The 16,388-nt window shown below is 35.6% G+C and overlaps 1 protein-coding gene across 7 annotated transcripts in view; it reads left to right on the plus strand.

The window, feature by feature from the left end:
- Positions 1-16,388, plus strand: part of FRY (FRY microtubule binding protein) — a 213,096-nt gene that overhangs the window by 85,547 nt on the left and 111,161 nt on the right. For all 7 annotated transcript variants that reach the window (XM_081951786.1, XM_081951780.1, XM_081951782.1 and 4 more), the window contains 5 exons: positions 6,165-6,218; positions 12,130-12,269; positions 13,354-13,444; positions 14,593-14,672; positions 15,606-15,686. In XM_081951786.1, coding sequence (XP_081807912.1) covers positions 6,165-6,218; positions 12,130-12,269; positions 13,354-13,444; positions 14,593-14,672; positions 15,606-15,686 — 446 coding nt within the window. The remainder of the gene's footprint in view (positions 1-6,164; positions 6,219-12,129; positions 12,270-13,353; positions 13,445-14,592; positions 14,673-15,605; positions 15,687-16,388) is intronic.

The raw sequence follows: 16,388 nt of genomic DNA on the forward strand, positions 1-16,388 counted from the left end.
TAGACCGTCATCCAGATTGTTCAGATCAGAGTTCCGGTAATCATCTCTCTTTTGTCTGCAACATTTCCGTAGATAATATTAATGTTTCCTTTTCCTGGTCCTCTTCTTTCGACTGAAAGGATAAATTAGAACACCACGTATTTCTTAACTCAATAAGAATATCAGGGTGAACTCTTAGAGAAGGAGTAGAATATAGATCTAAGGAAAACAATACCCCCGTGCTGGGATTGTTATAGTTTCACTGTATCTTGAGGTTCTCAGCCTATCAATGAGTTTGTAGCAATCAGTTGGTAAACAATTGCAAAAGAATGTGAGTGTCCTCATGTTTTGATTATAGACCATATGCATATATATGCAGCAGTGATGGGATTTAATTTTTTTTACTACCGGTCCCATGGGCATGGCTTGGTGGGCGTGGCAGGGGAAGGATACTGTAAAATCTCCATTCCCACCCCACTCCAGATGAATGTTACTGCAAAATCCGCATTTCCTCCAGATCAGCTGGGACTCGGGAGGCAGAGAATAGATTGGGGTGGGGCCAGCCAGAGGTGGTATTTACCGGTTCTCCGAATTACTCAAAATTTCCGCTATCGATTCTCCAGAACTGGTCAGAAACTGCTTAATACCACCTCTGATATGCAGCTATAAATGACTTTAGTGATTGTTAACTGCACTTCATACTATTCGAAGCCTGAGAAGAATATGGTCAACAGTTAATTTTATATATGCATATAACTATAAACATCAATGATAAAGCAAGTGCTTACATTAAGTCGTAATACAGGTAGTCCTTGAATTATAACAGTGCATTTAGTGACTGTTCAAAGTTACAATGGCACTGAAAAAAAGTGACTTATGACCATTTTTCACACTCGGGATCATTGCAGCATCCTGATGGTCACATTATCAAAATTCGGATGCTTGGCAATTGGTTTCATATTTATGACGCTTGCAGTGTCCTAGCATCATGTGATCATCTTTTGTGACCTTTCGACAAGCAAAACCAATAACATTCACTTAGCAACCCTGTTATTAACTTAGCAAATGCAATTATTCACTTAACTGTGGCAAGAAAAGTAGTAAAATGGGGCAAAACTCACTTAAATGTTTCACTTAGCAACATAAAGTTTGGGCTCAATTATGGTCATAACTTGAGGACTACCTGTACTCAATTCTACAAGCTAAAAAAAAAGAATAATTGGAAGAATATTTGTGAACCAAGAAGAAATTCACACTTTAATTTGAAATTTACCATACCAGTTTAAAAACATGGCATTATCTTTTGGGGATGCCATAATTTTTCTCTATTGCCACAAACTGTAATTATTATGACTTTTAAAAATATTATGATGAAGAGAAATAATTATGACCTTGAAACCTTTTCAGTTTTAATTTTTTTAAAAATATATTTTGTGAAATAACTAGATGGTATCTCTTGTTTTTAAATGCATTGTATATTCCTCTGATGAAAGTTCAGGATATGAAAATGAGGCTTTAATGGGACATTGTTTATTAAAACAGGAATATGTTTATTTTGAGGTCTTTGGTTCTTATGTAACAGATGCTTCAGTCCAAAATACAGTGAATCATTGAAAATGAATAAATCCCTTTTATACTAAATTTAGTGGCTGTAGATTTTGGCTCTGTATTTAGCTTACCAATATGAAAGATAGTGAGTAAATTGCAATAGACACATTTGGGTGGAGTGAAGAATGTTATTTTTGCAAATACTGTAAGTAGCCAAATAGAGACTTGAGAAATCTCTGTGCAGCAATTTCGTAGAAGAGATTAATTTCCATAAAAAAATTAGTTTTGCTAAAATGGGAGGACAGAGAATCAGTGACTATATTTAGGGAGAAAAGCATATAAAAGAAATGCAATAAAGTGCTGGATCCCAAAGTAAATAAACCCAATACACCTATGAGTAACGTTTATTTGATGTTTTCTTCTCATGACTGCTGCTGCCAAATATTATCTTTGTGTCTATACTATAGATCACTTGCATAACCCATCTTTGATTTTCTACCATCTTCTCTTCTTGTCCTTGTGCAACCAGCATGATCATCTATCAGCCTTCCTGGCACAGAACCAGCCCTTTCTCTGTTGTTACCCAGTGAGACCTCTGCTGTGTTCCTGGCAATCGGCATCATTTCCCTTCCCGTTCATCAAATGAATCCAGAAAGCATGTGCAGGCAGGCAGATTGCTCTTCTGTGGCTGACCTTTCTCTGAGTTGAACAGAGAGATAAATTTTCATGTTCCCAGGAAGCCATTTCCACTATAATAACTAATTGGCACAGGACTGACTATTCAAGTAACTGGGGTCATGGTCCATATCCTTTTTGTAAATCTTTGTGAGCAATCTGCCGCTTGGCTAGTAATAGTTTATTTAGAGAAAATAGTGCTGGATAATGACTTGGATTTTTTCCCCTTCTTCTTAAAGTTTTGAAAGAGAATCTTTTTTTTTTCTTTTTTCTTTTTCCTTTATTTTTTTTTAAGATTTCATTTCTAAAACATTTTTCCTTTTTTCAGGAAGGTAGAAAACCATACAAAGATATTGTACCATAGCTTGTAATTCATTTCTGGAAATGTTATATTTGCATTTCATTATTTTAAAGTTCCGCTGTGGTCTTTCTCTGGAACCAATTTGTAGTTTGAAGTCTTAAAGTACTTTGTGTCGAGGGCTGACAACAATGATTTCTCCTCTTAATCTCCTCATTTTGCATTTTAGGCTTCTTCAAAACCTGGAAGCTATCTTTAGTTCTGCTTCAGTAGAGCAATTGTTCCTAGTTGTGCCTGTTCTGATTAGTTCTAAATAGTGCAAAGAGCCATTAGGTTATGAAAGTGCATCTATTCCTTTATGCTGACTTGTGAAGCTGCTTGGTTTTTCCTAGCTAAAACTATACCTTTTTAATCTATTTCCATCTGTGAGCCTTTCTTCTTCATTTCCTTAGCATGGAACAATCATGCTTTTCCATCTGCCATGTCTTGAGGCATAACTGAGCGTGGTTCAACTTTTTGTTAGTCCTGCAAAATGCCATAAAATAACTTTAATGTGCAAAAGTTGATTGCATAGAGAGCAGAACAAGAATTCAGCGACATAATTTCGAGAAGGCCAGAATTTTTGTCTGCTTCCATTCTGTTTATCCCTGGAACTTTATTATCCTTTGTTTCTGGTAGCCAGGGTATCAGGAAAGTGCTTTGGAAGGGCCCCAGGGATGCTGTGGAAGCAATAGGGTGTGATACCTCTAAAGGCATCTACTGGGAGATGAGTGGACCTCCATGTGTAGTTAGTTGGCCTCTTTAAGAAAAGTCTGCTAGATTAAATGGGCTGGAATCCAATCCACCAAGGTGTGGCTGATGTTTTTAAGATACAGGCTGGATGTTATAGGTAATCCCCAGGTTGCAATTTCTCCACCCTGATACCTTCCATCCTAACCTTAATGCTCTTAGTGATAATCATCATTTGTTCCCCTTTAATTTGTCAGTTGAATTGCTTGGAAGAAAATCTTCAAAATAAAAAAGCAGCCCTTTTCAAGGTGACCCATTGCTTGTCCATACTAACAACATATTTGACAATTGGGCATAGTGTATTTTCACAGCTTCACTGTGAAATTCAGACTGGTCAAACCGCTAGAGTATGAAGAAGAACTAAATAATTAACAATAGGGTAAGGTGATCGGAATGAAATTACTGAGTAAATACAACATATATTTGGAGTAGGCTTGGAAAGATACAAAGGTAAGCTAAAACAGGAAACATGCCCCAGATACAGAAACTCCAAAAGAACAAGGGATTTGTTAGTGCTAGGACATCAAAAGGAGGCTGTGTAAGATAAGAAAAACAGATGAAATCTGAGAAATCTGGTTTAAGAACTAAAAATACTTTTGTCTGTCTCCTAATGCATTCAAGGTTATTTCCTACAATCTTACAAAGGATGACTGTTGTAACTTAGGACACTAATTTTAAAAAGGGTAATTATAATTAGTCTGACAGTCTTCTAGAATGTCTTCTAGATTTTACAGATATATATTGTACTGATGCCAGCAGTTTGCATGATGAATATACAAATCCAAGACTGGAACAATCAAGAAAAACAATGTAAAGCAATAAATAGTTTCTCCCTTCCCTAGATTTTAAATTTTGTTGTAAAACATTCAGAGCAAAATACATCTAGTTAGAACATTATATATAGGGTATAAATTAATCTTCCCTTCCCTGTGATTGCTGCAAGATAAAACCCACTGACTTCTCCACCCCATCCTTCCATTATTCTGGCAATAGCTTATGACTATAATAGTTCTTCAAGTGATGGTAAATGGGACTGGAATTTCCATCACTGAGCAATGCAGATGTAAATTGCAGTGTCATGTGCCACATCACTTAGTGATGGTAATCCCCATTGCCATTGTTAACCAAATTCCACCGGTTGTCAGCTGAGGACCCATTCCAATCCAAGCCGTTTTAGGCTTGTTCCATCCCAGCCCCAAGCCATGGTAGGATGATTACCATGTAGGGACTACCTTCAATTGCCCCCACTGGTTTATCTTGAGAAGAAGGAAACCACCATGCACAATCTTGGGAAGAAAGTCTCATGTGGTTAGCAGCTGCCTCATGAAGGGGAGGGCAGGCATGCTTGGTAAGCAACAGGAGCAAAAAAACAGCAAAGGTTAGTTAGGGCTGCTAGAGCCAATAGGGGTAGAGATAAGTGGTGAGAGATAGGTAGGTGAAGGGAATTGAAGTGCCCCTACATTGTAACTGCAGGATAAATTTTGATCATGTGACCATATTGCGTTGCATTGACTGTATTTCCCTTTGTCCACCATCACGATAGCAGCAAACGGTCACTGAACAAATGATTGTCAGTTGAGGATTGCTAATTAAAATTTTTCAAATAATATGCACAGTGTGAGCTATGTAAATGAAGTAACAAATTAGGATTCAGTACTTAGAGAAGTTTTGTCAGCCTGGATCTGTAACTACCGTATTTTTCGGAGTAAAAGACGCACCTTTTTTCCTCAAAAATGAGGTTGAAAATCTGGGTGCACCAAATGCAGCATTTTTTGCCTCCCGACGCCTCTCCCCTTTCACCAAAATGGCCGTGCATACCCTTATGGAGGCTTTCAGAGAGCTCCTGGGGGCTGGGGAGGGCAAAAATGAGCAAAAATGGGCTGGCTTTTTGCCCCCCAGTCCCCAGCAGCACTCTATAAGCCTCCATAAAGCTATGCATACATTTTTTTGACAAAAAAACTGGCCCCTTTTCACGAAAAATGGGCCATTGTTTGCTCATTTTTGACACCCCCACCCCCCAGGAACACTCTGCAAGCCCCTCCAAGGCTATTCATGCCTTTGTTTGGAAAAAAGGGCCCGTTTTCGTGAAAAAAAGGACCATTTTGGGGAGGTTTGCAGAGTGCAAAAACTTTTCCCCCCCTTTTCGAAAGCTCTTTAACTGATTGATGAGAATTACATTGATCAAGTGCTGTGCCAGCAGAAACACCTACCTATCTACTGTATTTCTCTCTCTCTCTATTTCTCTCTCTCTATCCCTCTACCTACCTAGCTACTTAGCTAACTTTCTCTCTCCCTACCTACCTACTGTATTTCTCTCTCTCTCTCTCTCTCACCCTCAACCTACCTACTCTCTCTCTCTCTCTCTCTCTCTCTCCCCCTACCTATCTACTGTATTTCTCTCTCTCTCTTTCTCTCTCTCTATCCCTCTACCTTCCTACCTACCCTCTCTCTCTCTTTTTCTCTCTCTCTCTCTCTCTATCCCTTTATCTACCTATCTACCTAACTACTCTCTCTCTCCCTCCCTACCTACTGTATTCCTCTCTCTTTCTCTCCCTGTCTCCCTCTATCTACCTATCTACTTTTTTTTAAATTTGCCTCTTCAATTTGCGTCTTATACTCCGGTGTGTCTTATACTCCGAAAAATATGGTAAATGCTAGCAAAGAAGACAGGTTTCTGGCTATGGTCGCAAGATAGTTTATAAATTTTAGTGGGAAATTTATTATATGTTTTTATATTTGATGTTGTGTACAGAATCCTGAAAAAACATTTTCAATTGTATTGACTTCACGAATACTTGACATAAAATGGCTATATAACAGAAGCTGAATAACATTTTACAATGATAAATAATATATCTCATATATTTTATTATAGGAAAAACCATTGAGCAAATCTCTGCAACATGGAGAAGATCCACAGTTTGATCAAGTAAGTTATATTAGAGACAAGTAAGTTATATCTCCTTTTGATGTCTGCACTATAGTTCCATCGTTACTTATATGACTAAAGCAGAAGAATTACAAGTTGATTAATCTGCTTTGAGGCTGTTGATATCTTCATTTATTTTAGTTTTTGTTATTAAGAAAGCATATACTGTACTGTCATTGTAGGTTAGAAAATATAAGTGCAAGACTGAACCTACAATTGCAGAGTCAATTCATCAAGACATTAAAAACTGGCAGCTTTTGCTGAACATACTTAACCTTAAATATTCACTTTAAACCTTTCTGAAATCTGAATAGCATTCTGTTTTAGCCCATTTAAATCTCTTTTCACTCTGAAAAACTTCAATATGTTCCTACTGCATATTGCTTAATAATACAATCCATTTCTTTCACCACACGAGATTTTTTGATACTAATTGTAAAGCATGGTGATTGCAAAGTTATGATTTGGAGCTGTTTTTCTGCATCAGGACTTGGGCAGCTAACTTTCATAGAAGCCACTATGAATCATTCATTGTGGCAGAAGGTGCTTGAGGATAATATGAGGCCACCTGTCAGAAAATTGAAGCTCAACCAAAAGTAGACATTATAACATGACAATAACACTAAACATTCTAACTTATCTACAAAGGGATCTCGGGGGGGGGGGGGGGGAGAACATAGCCTGATGGTTCTGGAATGGCCAAGTCAAAATTCAAACTTTGACCCATCAAGATGGTCTGGCATGTGCTTGAATGTTCCTTAAACATCAACAGCTGAAAAAATTCTAGATGGAGGAATGGGAAAAAATTCTTCTCAGTTGATGTCAGAGAGTAATAGACAGTTACAGGTAGTCCTTGACATATGACCATTCATTTAGCATCATTCAAAGTTATGATGGTGTTGAAAAAAAAAAGAATTATGACCAGTTCTTATACTTATGACCATTGTAGCATCCCTACAGTCATGTGATCTCCATCTGGGACCTTCCCAGTCAGCTTCTGACAAGCGAAGTCAATGGGGAAGCCAGCAGGAAAGGGTCGCAAGTCATGGTCATGTGATGTCTCACTTAACAACCAAGGTGATTTGGTTAGCAACTGTAATAAATCATATGAGGTCATATTATGCCTCACTTAATGACTGCAGCACTTAATCATGAATTTCTAGACCCAATTGTGGTTGTACTTTGAGGACTATCTGTATAAGACACTCCTGTTTGGGTTGTTTCTGCCAAAGATAGAATATTAAATATTAGAGTCAGTAACTTATACTTATTGTTTCCACACAAGAAAATGACATATCTCTTAATTTTTTGTTGAGTAAATAGCTGCTAATAGCTGCAAAGATAAATTTGTATAGGTTGCTTTTTTGAATTACATTACTTTTATCTTTTATATACTGTTTGAATGTAAATAGAATATCAATATGTCCACCTATATTTAAAAAGAAAAAAATCCTTTATAAGTGGTATGCTTACTTCTTATGACTATTTGTTTTAACATTTTTATAGTGCTTTTATATGCAGTGAAAAAATTATAACATAGTTTATAAATATAAAGAAATGATGAAATAGAAGTCCTTCTGCAATATAAGAAAGCTACCTGAGCTATTGTTGATTTGGCATCTGTGGCTTATGTTTTTCAGTGGTGTTGAGTTTAAAATTAATTTCATAAAAGTTCCGGAAATTGACATATTGACTCCTTTTATTTATTTTTTGTTTCTCCCTCCTTTTCTCTCTCTGTCTCTATAACAATACAGATGCACACTTTTATTCCAGATGTTGGTTAAAAACAATTTTAGATTCAAATCTTATTCAACTTGTTCAAGTTGAAGAGTGTTATTAGTTTTATAACAACCTTAGCAACAGTTGAGTGGCTATCAAAGTTTTCCTGTCTCATTAAAATGTAAGACAGCTGTTGCTGGCAAAGTTGTACCAGTAATGTTTTGTGGTGAATGGTGTGTTGCAGAGGGAATCAACTGAAGTATATGAAAAGCCTCATGAGATTTAATTAGTACAACATGGAAGAGGACTCATCACTAGAGGGATAATAGGGTTTTAATCCCACTCAAAAATCAGAATAGGTTGGCTGTAGAAAAGGATTGTGAAGATTGAAATGTGGAGATAATATCTTAATGTTTTAAATAAGCAACAACATGTACAGTAGGTATTTCTTTTGGGGTCAAGCATGCCACAATGACCGAAGCAGCACCATCATGCCATAGTGATGTGAGCCCTGCAGGTTCGTAAATGAAGTCTGCACTGTGGGCAACATATTGTGGGCGCTGCAGTGTGACCTACGAAAGGAACAAGATCTTGCAGGTGCCTATGGCCTGTGCTTGCCATTTCTAGCTTGGTTCTTAGGCATGTGCAATCCATTTGGAGGATTGGCAAAGTATTGAGGTACTACATCCAGTTAAAAGCTCACAACAGATAGATAAAGGATACCCCATTTTGTCTGAGTACTTCTGAAATCATTGTGAAGATGGAGCAATTAGGAACAGTGTGGTGCCCTTTGTTTTGAGGAATGGTTCAGAGGTGTACTTCAATCATTTTGTGAAGCAGGTTTCCAAAATGAATGGCCTATCCCTACTAATAATAAAATTAATAAAGATATATCGTGATTTATATTCTGTTTTGACAGTTAAGTAACTCTTTTTTTATTATTACTTACGTCAGAGCAAAAATACTCTAGGTGACTTATTTTTCAAATTCTTCCAAAATAATTATGAAAAGTATATTTGTGTAGACTGTTTTCAATGCCCTCCTAGCAGGGTGTTTGCTTGTGTAGGGTGGGTATCTCAAGCTGCATGCTCTGTAGTTCATTCAAGTTGGAAGAACATGATCATTTTGTGTAACAAGGACCCATTTGTACATCTGCACACTCCCTTTCAGTAGTAACACAGAGCTAGAATTCTTCTCACACTGGCTGTGCTTCCAATAAATGGAGGGGTTGAGTAACCAGCATGCTGACTTAGACGTTCCTCCCTTCCTGTATTCTAAGAGTCAGTCTCTGTAAATTCCACCCTTCCTTCCTGACTTATAAGACCAATGACCAAAAAAGTTAAAAAGCTGAGGAGACACTGTGTATTTCGTTTACATTACATTGGGCAGCACTGTTCAATAAATTAGGCATTAACAAGTGAAGCTGCATACCTGTAAGTTATACATACTATGCTTAATAAACCAAGCTGAGACGCTTGCTTTTGCTTGTTCAAATCAATAATACCTTTAAAACAATTATCTTACTAATAGACCATTGGGACTACATACCCAGTGACAAGAATAGGAGAATATTAATGAAAAATCATGTGTCAAAAGTTATTTATTTATTTGTATATCAAACTTGACAGCCCGCCAACTCCCTTATAGAAGGGCCCTATGGGTTATCTCTATAACCATCAGGTGAAAATCTATATGAGCTCAGAACTTCACTGAAAGTACATCCGACCAGGCAGCTGACATTGTAGATCTGCCAAGTGAGAAAAGCAGGAACAAATGAGAGGTGAGGCATTCAGAGAAAGAAAGGGTCACTCCTCATTTATTGAGAAAAATCTCAGTATTTGCAAAATTCCATTACCAAGGATGCGTAAATACACAGGAATTGGAAAGAAATCTGTAATATGAATTTATATATAGCCTTTATTGTTATTGTACAAAATAAATACAATGAAATTGGTTAGGGATAGGGTTTAAGAAAAAGAAAGGGGAGAAAAATTACAACTACTATTTCAGTTTCATTAAAGCTTTAGATATAGCCTAAGATTGAATGACATACCATTTTATTTTCTGTCTTCCAAAGGACATTTATTTTGGCAATCTTCGTTTTTATTTTAGCTTGTTCATTTGACACTGACTTGTTTGTGCAGCTGAAAAAAAACTGTACTGATATCAAATTGTGAGACCGCTATTGTCAAAGTCAGATCGAATAAAATCCCAAGATGGAATCCCAATATTTTGTTTCCTTCATTGACTTACTTTATTTAAAGAAAAACTTAAATATGTTTTTCCTATTATGGGAGAATTAATAATTGGAGATATTCTGATTAGGGAAAATTGCATGGGGAAACATCCAGCACTGCATTTATGATCCATTTGAATGGGAGAAGGGCTAGAGATGTGAAGAAAACAAAAATTTCAGGAGATTCACTTCAGCTACACATTCTGCTGAAAATAGTGGGATGGGTTTGCTGTAGATTGGTTAAGATGTGGAAGTTAGAATCAGGAAATCCATATTCAAATTTTTGTCAGCCTTGGAAGTTCATTGGCTAACTCTCCTCCCCTCAGATATGCTTGATATAGATCCAGGAAGATTCCATACCTGGGGAGACAATGCCTCTGGACTCTGGAAACAACAGAACATATGTTTCTTAGTGCTTCTTTCTACTACAGAGAATTCATACTAGCCTCACTCACCATTATTTCATAAATACCCAGGGTGCGTAGAATAATTATATACTTCCCTGCAGCCTGCAGATATCAAACCTGCTAGAACATACAGTATTGCCAGGTTGTGCACAGCAGCACTTAAAATCTGTCAGAAGATAACCTGTGCCATAAATGAGTTTTAATGAGCACTTTGTGATTTTAAATTGATAAAGCATTGTGATATATTTAGTTTACCATGTTCCTCTATGCCAGAACTGTCAAATTTGCGGCCCAGAGGGTTGGATGCATCTCACACTGGCCACACCCACACCCTGTTTAGCGAAGGGGAAAAAAGTCATGAAACGTCACGTGACGCCGCCATGACGATGCGAGTTTGACACCCCTGTTCTATGCTCAGCTACTGTTCCTGTCCTTCCTCTTAGATTATTTTTAGATTTTAAAAAATATTTTTAGGTTTACATTTTACATTGATGTCTAATTTTTTTAATATAATTTTTTATTCTCGTGCTTTTTAATTTTTTTGTATCTTGCCCTCCTTATGCTACCCTCCTCCTTATTTTTTGACCATTAAAAAGATTTGGTTTTATTACTGATTAATTAAGCTTACTTGCTTTCTCTCAACTATACCTATCTTATACTTATATTTCACTGTGAAAATGAAATGTATCTACTATGAACTTCTGGAAGAAAGAAGAATAGGTACTAAATAAATAATATTAATAAATATAGTCTTAATTAAATTAAGACAATGCACTTATTATGTATTTATTTATTCTAATATTCTGCATTTATTGGACATACTGTATGACCAAATATTTTTTAATGGCTGGCTTTAAACCACTAGTTGCTGGAAGGGTAATTTGTGAGTGGGAATATTTAATTACATGGCATGATTTGACCTTTTATAGTTTTGGTTTGAACTTTCCAGTTTTGTTATTATAATTCAGTTGTTGAAAATGTGTACATTCTTCTAGAATCTTCTAGACTATAGTTTTGTTTAAAAAGCACTTCAGTATGAAATTTGTAAAGCAAATCTTTACAACTGAATTTTATCACAGCTTCATGTATATCCTTTTTCTTCATTTATTTCATAAAGTCATCCAACAAGTGATGTGCTAGTTGAAAAATTAACCACCCCCAGTTCAGATAGTTACTAAAAGGAATACCCAAGTCAATTGTGTGAATGCTTCATTAAATAATCAGGGCTGATTTGGATAGGTCATTTCCTTATATATGGTAAATCTTAAACTTTAGCTCTCACCATACAGATTTTAAAGGCATGCTGTGTCCCAGTCAAAACAAAATATTACAAAACCAGTCAGTTTGGTCTAGTGGTTAAGATGACAGGCTAGAAAGCCAGATAACGTGAATTTAAGTCCTGCTTTAGCCATGAAAACCTGCTGGGTAATTTTGGGCCAGTTATCCTCTCTCAGCCTAACTCACCTCAAGGAGAACTGACTAAAGATTACAGTAGATTTTTTGTATACTGTATCTAAATGTGTTTTTATTTTTATGCATTTTCCTATAGGTAATTAGTTCAATGAGCTCCCTTTCAGAGTATTGTTTACCTTCTATCCTGCGCACTTTGTTTGATTGGTATAAAAGACAAAATGGCATTGAAGATGAATCTCATGAATACAGACCAAGAACAAGCACAAAATCCAAAAGGTATGCACCTGGATAACTTTGACTACTGATTGCTACCTGTGTTTTGTGATTATTTGTAAAAAAAAATAAAACCAGCCTCTGTGTATAATTTAGCTTTAAAGGATTTGCTTCAGACAATAGTTTAAGGGTGCTTTTTCATTCTCCAATCCTATCAAAGCATCAGGAAGCTAACTGTGGAATTCTTTTCACTCCTGTTGAATTTCTTTTGTTGAGAATAGACAGAGAACACCAATGCTTGAGCCAATGCTTCCTTAGAAGGGTGGAAAAAGAGTGCAGAAGTTGAAAATCAGTGGCCTGCACTTTGAGCTATAATCCTGTTGGTGGTGGGATTCAGCCAATTCGCACCACTTTGGAAGAACCGGTTGTTAACTTTCTGTTAACGTTTTGTGAACTGGTTGTTGGAAGAAGTCATTAGGGCAAAGAAAAGGTTGTTAAATTATTTGAATCCAATCACCGCCTGTGGTGGTGTATGTCCCAAAGTTGTTTGATGGCTCTTCCTAGTTGAAGAAATAAGCTATAGAAGGAAATGTAAATCCAATCATAGATGCCCACTTTGGCTTATTCCAGCAGACTAAACCATCATGCCATGTTTCGCATCATTAGAGAGGACTGTAAAGCACTGTGAAGCAGTATATACATAAGTCTAAGTGCTATTGCTATTAGAATTGCTTGTTTCAGAGAGATTATCTGCATCCTGGACTGTGGTAGCCTGTTAGTGGAATGCATCCTTAACATACATTCAATTGCCACTGCATTTTATCTGCTGGTAAATATTGATGTCTATGTTTTATGTCAATTGCCTTACTGGTTGTATTTTTATATGAGATGTATAGAAATAGTGAGGGTTTAGACATAGTTTAATAAGGAAATAAATTTGAGAGAGAACCAACCAACAGAAACTACATCTCTTAAATTGGGGAATAATAAAGGAAATGAAAGGAGTAGATATTGAAACATCCTTAAAAACTTGTCAGATGAATTTTTGACGTTTTTACCCCAAAATAGACTAATTAAAAACTGTTTAATTTTATACTTCATTTGTGTATGACCAGAAACTTTAATTATGTTTTCTCATTTCTTAAAGTGATGAGCAGCAACGAGACTATTTAATGGAAAGAAGAGATCTTGCTATTGATTTTATTTTTTCGTTAGTATTAATAGAAGTATTGAAACAGGTATGTCATTTTGAAATTTTTAATATTTAATTTTAATGGTATATGTTTGTCACGCTTTTAGGGAAAGGTATGTAAGCCTTTCAAATAAAGAAAGAATAATGTTTTCTGATGTATTCAGGAGAGAATGAAACAGGTTACTGTTTAGGGTGTGCTTTCATTCTATTCTTCCACTTTTCTCCATCTCTTATCTGCTAGATTAGACTTCATTTTCTAAAAGAGGTTGAGTCATAGGAAGACCTTTCTGTTTTTCCTGTATACGTAATGGGAAGAAAGAATTATATCTTAAATTCTAAATACATTTTCTAGAAGGAAAGCTTCATAATTTTAGCAAAATGTACTGTATGTGTAAATGTAAGAGAGCAAGAGGTAAAGCAAATTAATTAAACTGATTCTGTTTAGTAGTTTACAGTTTGTTGCTGTGTTTCCTATTTTACATTTATCAGCACTTGTACAATAATTCTTAAAACTCAACATACCACATGTCTGTCAGAATTAAGGAGTATTGCAGATATATCTGTTTGACATAATACCTGACGGTTATGATAAAGGGATTACATATTAAGTTTTTCATATACTGACAGTAGCAAGGATTATATTTGCAAATTATTGGAAAATTGGGAACACCCAGTCAGATGAGGATGTAATTCAAATTTTTTTAGATTGCACTGAAATGGACAGACTAACTTTAAAAATAAAAGATAAAGAAGACACAGAATATTACTTGATATGGAATACATTTTATGACTGGTTAGAGATAAGAGGTAGAAATTAGAGGAAGAAAGATTATGAATGTATGTATTAAAAATAAAGATAATTTACAACTACAGCCATGTCAATATAGTTAACAAAAATGTAAATAAGCTAATATGAAAAGATTCTCAGTTATAATTAGTTATATTATTACTATTGTTATTAGAACATGTGTTAATATTTATTACTGTCTTTTCTCTGGTTCTTTTTTTTTGTAAATGGTATACCCTGACTATACACTGTATTCCAAATGTTTATGAATAAAAATATTTTTAAAAAAGAATTAAGGAGTATTATCTTTTGAAGGAGAAAGCAGAAGCATGTAATGATTGGCTATACTTGCCATTAGTCATCCTCAAGTATGAATTTTGTTAACTGGCTGTTCATTTGTTTTTCAGATTCAGCTTCATCCTGTAATTGATGGTTTGGTACACGATGTTATTAATTTGGCTTTCAAGCACTTTAAATACAAAGAAGGGTAAGACTTATTCTTTCTTTGCTATGAAATCTCAAGGATTTAGGCCAAACTTACTTAAGTTTAGTAGTTAACCCCTGGCAATATGATCTAGTTATAAGGTAACAATGTGGGAGTCTAAATTTTGAGAGTAAGGGCGTCCTTTTAGAAGTCACTTCTAAACTTTTTACACACAATTGCACAATCAGTAACTGGATGTTGGATAGCCATTTGTCTGAAACAGTGTAGGGTTTCCTGCCTAGGCAGGGGGTTGGACTAGAAGATCTCCAAGGTCCCTTCCAACTCTGCTATTGTATTTTATTATAGTAACTGTTCTGCCTTCCTTTAGGGAAGTTTGATATTAAGAGCTTAAGAGCCCCTTCATAAATTTACTATTTGTATAATAATATACAAATAGATAAATAGAGAATTCCTATGTAATACTGTAATGCAGGCATACCATTTCCCCTATTTCCAATTAATTAGTTTTTATTGTAGGGACGGCTTACTCTTTTGCTAGTATAGTGATGAATCATAACAAGATTTGTCTGGCAAATCAAATATTTCATGTCTATTACTGACTCTATAACTTACTCATACCCTATGCTGGTGTATGACCATAATAAAGATTGCTTTTATTTATATGACTTGTGAAATTATGTAGAATTAGATTTTAATGGGGTTTTCTTTATATACTAAGCCACATTTCAACACTATGGAGATAATGCTCTTTATATACTAAGCCAGGTTCAGACTTACAGCTACACCACAAACCACTACATTTGTGTACTCAACTACACAAAATCAAAACCCAATATGTGTAAACTGAGCCTAGGTGTGTGTGTCCATTCAGAAATGATAGAAATCCCTAAAGATTATTGATCATATGAAGCTAAACCTACAGTGACATTTATTTATGAATGTTTCAAAATTCTGTATTTTCTTAACTTTAAACAGGTACCTAGGTCCCAACACTGGAAATATGCACATCGTTGCAGATCTCTATGCTGAGGTAATAGGGGTACTAGCACAAGCAAAGTAAGTATATTTAAGTAATCAAAATATTAGATAGCTTTTACACAGAAAGCCAGATTCTTCAGTGGAAAGTTTTCTCTCTTTGTGTGTATGTTAGTGTGTCAGTCAGTTTGTGTGTATGTATGCATGTGCACATTCACATTTCCAACCTTTGTAAGAATAGATCCTTTCCCTTCACAAATGCTTTGTTTTATTGTTTTAAATGCTTTTGATGTAGAGAACTATCTGATCTCAGAAGGTAGTTTCTGCAGCTAGTTAAACAATTCTAAAAGTTGCAGTCTTCTTCCATCGATACCATCTTTGGAAGCTCAAGAGCAGGAGTTAAGTGCAGTGTTTCCTCAGAATAATCTTCCAGGAGTGCCAAAATGAGAATTGATGTGAAGTCGCCTTCAGGTTTCTTAAATGCCCTTAATAATGCATATTCTATCTTATGGATTACAAGGGAGAAGTAGGCTGATCCAATCAGAGAGATGAACTAATTCTTTGAAAGGTTCCTCCCCCTCCTACTTTTTCTTTTCTTTCTATTTTCTTTCTCTCCCCCCCCCCACCCCAGGATAATTGAAATGGAAACTGAAAAGAGAAATGTGTTGTGACAACACTGTTTCCTAGTGATTGTCCTTGATTAAATAAGTCTAGATTTTTGGGGAGAATATTAATGATCTACTCATTAATGTAATTATTATTATAATTAATTATATTTTAATG

This window comes from Natrix helvetica (genome assembly GCF_964273705.1).
Source record: "Natrix helvetica genome assembly, chromosome: 4".
Classification (NCBI taxonomy): Eukaryota; Metazoa; Chordata; class Lepidosauria; order Squamata; family Natricidae; genus Natrix; species Natrix helvetica.